General features: G+C 63.4%; 2 protein-coding genes across 2 annotated transcripts in view; one reads left to right on the top strand and one right to left on the bottom strand.

Annotated features, from left to right (window-relative positions):
* Positions 1-4,663, bottom strand: part of LOC102024027 (granulocyte-macrophage colony-stimulating factor receptor subunit alpha-like) — a gene marked incomplete in the record, with an annotated part of 16,531 nt that extends 11,868 nt beyond the window's left edge. The window contains 7 exon segments of the mRNA XM_013505607.1: positions 101-273; positions 362-491; positions 569-692; positions 1,394-1,527; positions 2,261-2,356; positions 2,941-3,003; positions 4,558-4,663. Of these exon segments, the coding sequence (XP_013361061.1) occupies positions 101-273; positions 362-491; positions 569-692; positions 1,394-1,501 (535 nt within the window).
* A 2,046-nt stretch (positions 4,664-6,709) lies between these two features.
* LOC106146852 (collagen alpha-1(I) chain-like) overlaps positions 6,710-9,207 on the top strand; it is a gene marked incomplete in the record, with an annotated part of 5,396 nt that continues 2,898 nt past the window's right edge. Inside the window, 4 exon segments of the mRNA XM_013505553.1 lie at positions 6,710-7,061; positions 7,448-7,639; positions 8,795-9,056; positions 9,114-9,207. Of these exon segments, the coding sequence (XP_013361007.1) occupies positions 6,710-7,061; positions 7,448-7,639; positions 8,795-9,056; positions 9,114-9,207 (900 nt within the window).

The raw sequence follows: 9,207 nt of genomic DNA, 5'->3' as shown, positions 1-9,207 counted from the left end.
GGAGTGGACCACCACGCCGGGATGTTTTCCCCATTCGTCGCTGCAGACTCAAACATCTGACACTTCCCCATGACTTCCGTGCCACCGCGGTCCTCCTCACCTATCTGCTTTGTGTTCCAAATGGAATCAGAGAACTGGACGGCGTTCTCCGCGCTGGTTCCGTTCACCAGAACGTAGTTGTTGAAGCCCAGGAGCGAGAGGTCCCGCAGGTGGCAGCCGGTGTGGGTCTGCGCTTCCAGGGTGTAGAGGGGACACTCCTGCTGCGCGTGCGTCCTGCGAGGCCCCACCGTTTTCCCGTGAAAAAGAACCCGCGTTCGCTCGCCTTTCCCGCTGCGGCCCCCGTGGAGGCGGCCCGGCTCACCTGGTGTTTGCTATGAAGAGGAAGTACTGAGTGTCCTGGGGCGCGGCGGGGCCGCGGGCCCACGTGCAGTTCAGGTAGCTCGCGTCGTAGATGAAGCAGGACAGGTTGCGGGCGGCGCTGTCCTTGAGCCCTGGCGAGGGGAGCAGCCGGGTGCTTACCCAGCGCCTGAGGGCCAGGCGTGCGGGAGATCCCAGCACACGTGCCTACCTGGGTTGGGGTACCGCAGCTCCTCCCGGACGGACGCCCCCTGGACGGTGGCGTGCACCTCGAATCTCACCCCTGTGTGCAGCAGCATGTAGTTAAAGGTGCACCTGCAGCCTGTGGCCCTCATCTGGAACGTGGCAGTCACACAGCCGATCAACAACCTCCCTCTGCTCTGTCCCTGTCTGTGGTGTGTCCTCACCGGGACCCGTGACCCCCCCTGCCTCTATCTGTGAATTCCCCCTGTTTGCCTGCTCCACACACCCTGGAGGGATCCCCCTTGGCCCCACTTGCGGGGCAGACAAGCATGTGGATGATCCGGTGGGACCTGATTGGAATATCAGGGAAGCTGGACGTGGTGGTGGTGCACGCCTGTCATCCCAGCACTGTGGGAGGCTGAGGCAGGAGTACTGCAAGTACTATCCCACGGGAGGCAGCTGAGTGACTTAGAGAGACCCTCCCTCAAAGGGGAAAATGCGAAGTGGAGGGAGGGAGGTCTGTGGGAAGACGCTGCCTCAGCCTTGAGGGAAGGAGAGAAAGAATCACAGGGAGGGAGGGACGCAAGAGCTGGTACACTGATCCATGCACACTGGCTTCACACCTGCACAGCTCACATACCTACATCTTGGACGTGGCCCCTATGCGCATCCACACATGCATGGAGGAAGAAAATGTGTTCACACACGGTAGAATACTATGCAGCCATGAAAAAGGATGCATGCAAGTCAGTCCTAGGAAAACGGGTGCACACATGTGTCTTTAACGTGTTACCCTTGTCCTGGATGAGGTCCACGTGTGGGACCCTTACTGCGTGCAGGGACCGCACCTTACCATTACCTCGGTGGGCTCCATTTCATCAGAAATCATTTTACACCTGACGTCAGTGGCATTTTCCAGACAGCTCCAAGAGAGTGTCCTTGACGTGGGGTTGAACGTCATGTTGAGCCTGAGGGCCGGATCAGGATCTGCAAAGCACAGACACTGGCTTCAGAAGCAGAGCTGTCCCCATCTCCTGAGGGACACCAGGACAACCACCAGGGACCCCCTGGCGTCCCTAACCAGGTCTTGAAATCCAGGACCTATCCCGACATTGAGCACGGGGCGTCCTTAGGGGTCCATGCTCGGCCTCCCCAGAGCTCTGGCCCCGTCCCACGGAGCTTGGTCACACGGTGGATGGCGCGGCCCTGCTGCTCAGATGCACGCCTGGTGCACACCCACTCACAACCATGCCCAGCTACACACACTCAGAAGCCTCACAGCCCCATGACACACACATTGCCACGCTCACAGCACCACCCACGCACTGTGGCACACACGGGCTGACACGGATGTGCGCCGTCCCATGGCGAGGTACATGCACACGGTCAGAGCGGCTCACACCCCCCACACGCCCATGCAGACTGAGCCAGGGACCACTGTGGGCTCAGGATGCAGGGCCCCGGTCCTTGGAGATAAACCTCACCGCACCCCTCACGCCCAGCGAGAGCCCAGCGCTGGCAACGCCCCTGACCGTGAGGCCCCTCTGCAGCACTGCAAGGGGAAAAGCCCTAAATCAAGCCGGGCGTGGTGGCGCACGCCTGTCATCCCAGCACTCGGGAGGCTGAGGCAGGAGGACCATTTGGAATTTGAGACCTCCCTCGCCACTCTCCCCCAGGAGCCTAATGAGAACGCCGACACCCCACCCCGCCGGGCACCTACCCGTCGGCTCCTCGGTCAGAACGGCCGGGCCCAGGCAGAGGGCCAGCAGCAGCACGGCAGGGAGGACGCTCCGGGGGCTCCCCGCGCGCCGGGGTCCTGGGGACAGAGGCACAGGGTGAGAGGCCGCAGCACGGGGTCCCCGGACCCGACAGAGGCGCAGCGGGCTGCGGACAGCCAGGAGCTCAGCGCCGGTCAGCATGTCGGAGGGGTCCGCACCAGCGTCACCACGGCCACCACGCGGGGACGGGGCGGGGACGTCTTTGGGTCGGCTGCAGCCCCCACTGTGAGGCGTTCCGGGGTCGCCTTCCCCGGGTGCACGGGGCGCTCTGCGGCAGCACGCCGACCCCCATGTCCAGGCACCGCGGCACCCTGCCGCCCGAGTCCCAGCCTTTTCCTGGATGACCCCCGGCCCCAGCTTTTCCTTATGCTGGACTCCAGCTCTTTGACTTTTGTCTTTTTCAACAAGGAAAAGCAGAAGTCACAGCACAGGCTGAAACTGCAAAGAACCAGGCGTGGTGGCGCACGCCTGTCATCCCAGCACCCGGGGAGGCTGAGGCAGGAGGATCCCCAGTTGCAGCGCAGCCCAGGGAACTCAGGCAATCCGTGAGAGCTCACGGAGGCCGTGTGGATGGAGCAGGGGCGGTGGCAGGAAGGAGAGTCCGCGAACAGCAGCGGCACACCTGTGACAGTGCCCGTCCACCGGGCCACCCTGGTGCCCCCAGCATGGCAGGATCTTCTCCCGGCTTTGGCAGCGCCAGGAAGAGAAAGAGGAAGGTAAGGGCGGGCAGAAAGAGGCAGGAAGTGGTGGGTGCGTGGGCTCCCGAAGAGGCCGCTGCAGCCCAGGCCTGAGCCCTGCGCCAGGGACAATCGCGGGGCACAGGGGGCCGCGGGCCTGCCCCCGGGAGGGCTCAGCACCCCGGCCCTCCCGACCCCGCAGAGCAGAGCTGCGCGCTGCCTGAGAAGCCGGCGGCGGGGGCGAGCGACTGTCCGGAAATTGGTCCCCCGGGGGGCAGTTCCCCAAACCCGTTCCCCTTCGCGGAAGCCCTCGCGCCTTATTACTGTGCAGCGTGACACAGCGAAACCGCACACTTCTGTATTTTCCGGCACCCAGGCCTTCACGCTGAGCTGCACCCCCAGCCTTTTTCTTATTCTGAGACAGGGACTCCCTCCCCGGGTCACCAAGTCGCCCAGGCTGGGCTTCAGCTTGAGACCCTCCTGCCTCAGCCTCCCACAGTGCTGGGATCACAGGCGTGCGCCTCCGCGCCCGGCTTTGCACTTATTTAAACAGATTAAGAACCCTAACTTTCCTGAATGACCGCATGGGAACCACGGCAGCTACCGCCGCACTCCGGGAACTGATCACCACGCAAGTCTGGGTTGGGTTGGGGCTCCCAGACTGTATCAGTTATCACGAGAGTGGCTCAGTTATCGCGAGACTGGACCAGTTATGGCGAGGCTGGGACAGTAACAGGGAGATCCGCTTAATTATGGCGAGCGCAGAGCAGCCATTAGTTATCGCGAGACTGAATTTGTCATCGCCAGACTTGGATGGTTATCAAGCGGCCAGATTAGTTATCGCGAGATTAAATTGCTATAAAAGGAGACCACCACAAATTGTTCGTTCATTTCTGCGTGTGGTTTCTTGGTTCCACTGGCTGTGAGATCTGCGACCTGGAGCAAAAGCTTCACGTTTCTCGCGTCCCCAGTCTCCTTTTTTCGGAGGCTTTACACTCAACTACTGCACCCCAACCCTTTATTTTAATTTTCAATTTTCGCCGCTTTGATTTTGAGGCCGGGCGTTTCACTAAAGTCCCTGAGTTCATCAGGCCGTGATCCTCCTGCCTCAGCCTCCCAGAATGCTGAGCTCACAGGTGCACGCCCGCGCGACCCGCCGAGCCGCACCCATTTTAGGGCAGTGACAGAAAACCTGGGCGCCCAGCCGCCTGCGCAGCTCGGCCCCGCACCTCTCCCGGTTCTCCAGGGTCCTCCCGGCCCGGCGCACAGATGCTCACGGGGGGCCGGAGAGTTGAGCTCTAAGGCGACCCTGGGGGCCCCGGGGCTTAGGGCTCCTGCGGTGTCCAGGCTGCGCCCCTTGCTGCCCCCGGGAGTGGCGCTGAGCAGTCAGGACCCGCAGGAGCGTCTGCAGAGGCAGGCAGGTCTCCGTGTGCACAGACCTCAGAGCGCAGGGCCTCGGGGTGCCCTCGCCCCGCCGTTCCCGCTGCCCACCCTCAGGTCCGGCCTGCCCGGGGCTCCAGGGCGCAGCAGCCCCAGCAGCAGAAGCAACGAAGCCCACAGACCCGACTCACGGCTCCCACAGCCCGGTGGGACGCAGCTGCTCACCGCGCGGCATGGGGCTCCCCGCCTGGTCCCGGCATCGGGCGCCCGCTCTGCAGCGCTGAGAGCTCAGGACGTGCAGGTCCGAGGTCCCAGCCCGCCCCCGCCCGGCCTTCCCTTTTCTCCTGGGCCTCGGCCTGCAGCTTCCTCTTGGGAAATGCGTCCCCGGCAGTGTCATTGGCTGACACTCGCCCCAGCCCACAGAGCGGGGCTCCCTGTGTGAGTCACACCCTGCACCCCACGCCCACGGCTGGCCTGCACCCCTCGGGTGGCCGCGCCGAGCTGCGAGATGCTCTCAGCTGGATTGCTTCACGAGGACGAGGACGTGCGCCCGGCCTCGGAGATCTGGGGACAATGCACTAGCTCTCCGTGTGGCACGAGGCCTGGTCGCCTGTGTGGTGGCCCACACCCGCCATCCCAGGACTCAGGAGGCTGAGGCAGGAGCATCACTGCAAGATCAAGGCCAGCCGGGGCTACAGAGTGAGCTCAAGGCCAGCCTGAACTGCACAGTGAGACCCTGTCTCAAAAAGACAAGAAATAAATGATTAGGGCTGGGGGTCGCACGCAGCCGAGGGTCCCAGGGAGCTGTTGTCCACAGAGACCCACAGATGGGCCCCCACGCCGAGGACGGACAACGTGCTGCAGCCCTGGTCTGTGGCGTGATTCCTGGTAACAGCAACTGTCCTCAGCCCTCTGTGTGACATAGTGGCTGCTGGTGCACCAGCCCTCGCTGTAGTCTCTGGAAGCCACGGTCTGGCTGTATAGCCAGGGCTGGCCTTGAACTTGTGGAGATCCTCCCACCTCAGCATGCTGAGAGCTGGGACAACGGGTGTGCGCCACCACATCGGGCTGGCCCTGTGACTGTGACATCTCTCCTGAAAGTCTAGCATGCCCTGGCAAGAGTGATCAGGTGGGCCGGGGATTTAGCTCAGCGGCAAAGTGCCTGCCTGGCAAGCACAAGGTTGTGAGTTCGATCCCCGGTATGGAAAAAAAAAAAGAGTGATCAGGCCTCAGGCTACGCCAGGAAGATGCCAACTCCCGCCAAAAAGTAATGAGAGACGGCACGGTGGCCCACACCTGTAGTCCCAGCACTCTGAGAGGCTGAGGCAGGAGCGTCTCAAGTTCCAGCTGAGCCTGGGCAACTTAGCAGCACAGGAAGATCTGGTCTCATATGAAAAGCAAACTCCCAAGGAGGGCTGGAGGGCTGGGGAGTTAGCTCAGCGGCACAGCGCCTCCCTGGCAAGCCAGAGGTCGTGAGTTCGATTCCCGGTACCGGGGGAAAAAAAAAATCAAAGAGGGCTGCGGACGGGGCTCAGCCGGAAAGCCATGAGTTCAAGTCTGCTGCACATGGGTGATCTCTGGTGGGTGCCCTTTCCCTCCCCTCCCACCGGCCATCCCCCGCGCCTCTCCCGTCTGTGCAAACTCTTTCCCTAGTTCCTGTCCTCTGTCTTTTACTTTGTTCTTCACTTATACTCCAGCTCCTTCACAGAAGAGAAGCCGTGTGAGGCTGAAGCCCGGGTGTCTGATTTATTTCACTCAATATGGCGTCATGGCGCACCCGTTTTCCGATGCGTGACCCAAGTGTACCTTCTTCGTGGCTGCATAGTACTCCACGCAGTGTATGCACCATATTTTTTTAATCCATTCATTTACTAATGTGCATAGGGGCCGCCTCCAGCATGTGATCCTTGTGCTGCCCTCAACGTGAGTGTTTGGACACAGGGTCTCACCATGTAGGCCGGGCTGGCCGTGAACTTGTGCAGTCCTCCTGCCTCAGCCTCCCGAGTGCTGGTCTGACAGGCGGGCAGGGCCTCGTCCCCGTGCCTGTGTGCTGAGGGTGTGGTGCTGTGTGGTGTTGGCTCCCGGGACCCAACGTAGCTGGCACAGCTCAGTGGTGATGCGTGGGGCAGAGGCCAGGGACCGCAGGCGACCGAGCTGGTGCTGGATTCTAGGTGCGCAGTGGCCCAGGTTGGGTGTGTGGCTGTGTGCTGGGGACCCTGGTGGGTGGGGTGCCGGTCCCCACGGTGGGCGTGGCGCCCTCCCAGTGTCGCTCCCCCCTGGCCCGGTGCTGCCATCACTGTGACCGGGACTCCCCCAGCAGGAAGCAGAGGCAGGATGGTCTGCCCGGCAGCCCTGCAGGGAGCCCGGGACGGTGGCAGTGGACGCAGCGGTGTCCCTGAGCTGTGTCCTCGTCCTGACCCCAGGCCTGGGTCGGGGCTCGGCTGCACGTGGGGTCATCGTGCACCCGGGGTGGACACCGCGTCCCCCAGCTCCTGCTTCCTGGCGGCAGCCAAGGCCGGACCCTCGGTGTCCACGAGGCGCCTGGGTCCGCGTGGGCCTGGCGACCCCGTCCTGGGCCCGGCGTGCTCGCGTGCCGGAGCTGGGGACCCCCATGGGCTGCAAGTGTCCGCAGCTTCCTCTTCTCAGGCAGAAGTGGCCGCGGGGCCCGAGGTGCTTCCCGGCCTCGGTCGGCCTGGACCCCAAGTTCCCCCGAGGGCCCGCCCTGCGGCCGGGGGCAGGCGCGGCCTCACGCTGAGCTGGGGGACGGGGACAGAGGCAGACTCCAGCAGGGCAAAGTTTTCAAAGTGCGCGGAGCCGGGCACGCTGTCGCACGCCTGTCGTCCCAGCACTCGGGAGGCTGAGGCAGGAGGGTCTCAAGGAGGAGTCTAGTCTGGGCAACTTAGCGAGACCCCGTCTCGAAATAAATAAAAGCGCAAATAAGCAAATGCGCACACGGGGGAACTCACTTGTCAGGGCCTGGGGTGCCGCGGCCGCTCCCAGGACTCTCTGGGATGGCAGCGGCTGTCGTTAGCTTTGGGGTTCGCCTTCCCCCGCCCCCACCCCCACCCCAAGTGACGTCGCCACGCTCGGAGCGGGGACCCCGATGCCCGCACGGACCCCCCGCCGCCTCCTGCGCCCCAACTGCTCCGGCTGCACCCCGGAACCCGCACCCAGGACCCGCTCCAGGGCCAGCTCGGGCTCCGGGACCCGGACAGTGCTGGGGACACTGCGCGGTCAGCCTGGGCGGGGTGCTGGCCCCCGGAGGTGGTGTTTCATCCGTCTGTCTGTCCACCTATCTCGTCTGTCTGTCCATCCATCCATGCGTCCATCCATCCATCCATCTTCCACACGTCCATCTGTTCTTCTGTCTGTGCGTCCCTCCACCCATCCATCCGTCCGTCCGCCCATCTGTCCACTCTCCCCCCATCTGTCCATGTACCTATCCCCCCATCCGTCCACCTACCTGTCTGTCTACCTATCCATATGTCCATCCCTCCGCCTGTCTCAGAACCAGGCGGGGCTGGCGTCCTCCCCCGAGGCATGTGACCTTCGGTGACCCCTGGGGCGCCCCGGCTGTTCCCCAGCCTCACCCCACAGTGCCCGCACCGGACCCCGTCTCCCGGGTCCCTGTGGGACAGACAGACAGACAGGCAGCCAGACCGGTCTCACGCGGCTCCTCCCCGCTGCCGAGTCCGCGGCAGGCGAACACTCTCCAGGCGCTGCTGCTTCTGCCTCATTTATACTCCGGGTTTGTCACGGAAGAGAAACATCCATACGGGAGCTCCTTGTGCGTCTGATTTATTTCCCGCAACACCCTGGTCTCAACGTGCATCCATTTTCCTATCCGGGACCCCGGTGTGCCCTTTTTCATGGCTGCATAGTACTCCACATCGTGCAACCATTTTCTTCATCCATGCCTCTGTCGCGGGACACAGGGGCCTCCTCTAAGATTTGCCCGGCGTGAGCAGTGCTGCTGTGAAAGCTCTGCGTGACCGATGGGCCCTCTCTTTCTTTTTCCCTTCCCCCCTTTTATTTCTAACAGGATGCTGTAGCTTAGACTGACCTCAAACTCGAGATCCTCCTGCCTCAGCCTCCCAACCGCAGGGATTACAAATTTCCCGTTTCCCTGCAGCACTGTCCTCTTAAGAATTTCAAAAACATGAGCTATGGCGTGCGTTGGTCCCGTGAAAGGTGGGGAAGATTTGCTCTGCAGAGGCTTCGCTCGATGCTGTCAGAATGGAGCCGGGGGAAGCGACCAGACTCCACAGGGAAAGACCTTGGTTTGCAAACTGCACGGAGGGCCCGGGTGCTGCGTCGCGTATCTGAACCCCACACCCTGGGAGGCCGAGGCAGGAGGATCGCAGCTTTCAGCCCAGCCTGGGCAACCTGCTGACTGGGCCGGACGCCTGGTCTCCAAAGAAAACAGGCCGCGCCCCGGCGCCTCGGGGTCACCACCCCGCTCCCCCAGCCCGCCCGGCCGGAAGTCGAGTCCGGAAGCCGCGGCCCGAGGCCCTTTGACCCCGGAGGCCCCGGGGGCTGCAGGGAACCCGGCTGTGCACCGCGGAGCTGCGGAGGGACCCGGGGCAGCCGGGCTCCCCGCACCCCGCACCCCGCACCCCGTTCCGGACCAGCTGCACTTTACGCTGCCTCTGAACCCGGAAGTCCGCGCGGAAAGAGCTTCGCGCGCTGCACACCTAAATGACAGCGCCGGGGCCAGCGCTCTGGGAGGCTGAGGCAGGAGGGTGCCACGCTGGACCCCAGGCCGGGCTGGAAATGAAGATAAAAAGGGGCCGGGCTGCGCACGCTGTGAGCGGCGCTGGGCGGCCCGACCT

The sequence above is a fragment of the Chinchilla lanigera genome, unplaced genomic scaffold, assembly GCF_000276665.1.
Source record: "Chinchilla lanigera isolate Chin_1 unplaced genomic scaffold, ChiLan1.0 scaffold00098, whole genome shotgun sequence".
Lineage (NCBI taxonomy): Eukaryota > Metazoa > Chordata > Mammalia > Rodentia > Chinchillidae > Chinchilla > Chinchilla lanigera.
Note: the sequence above shows the minus strand (reverse complement) of the source record. Positions and strands in the feature narration are given on the sequence as shown.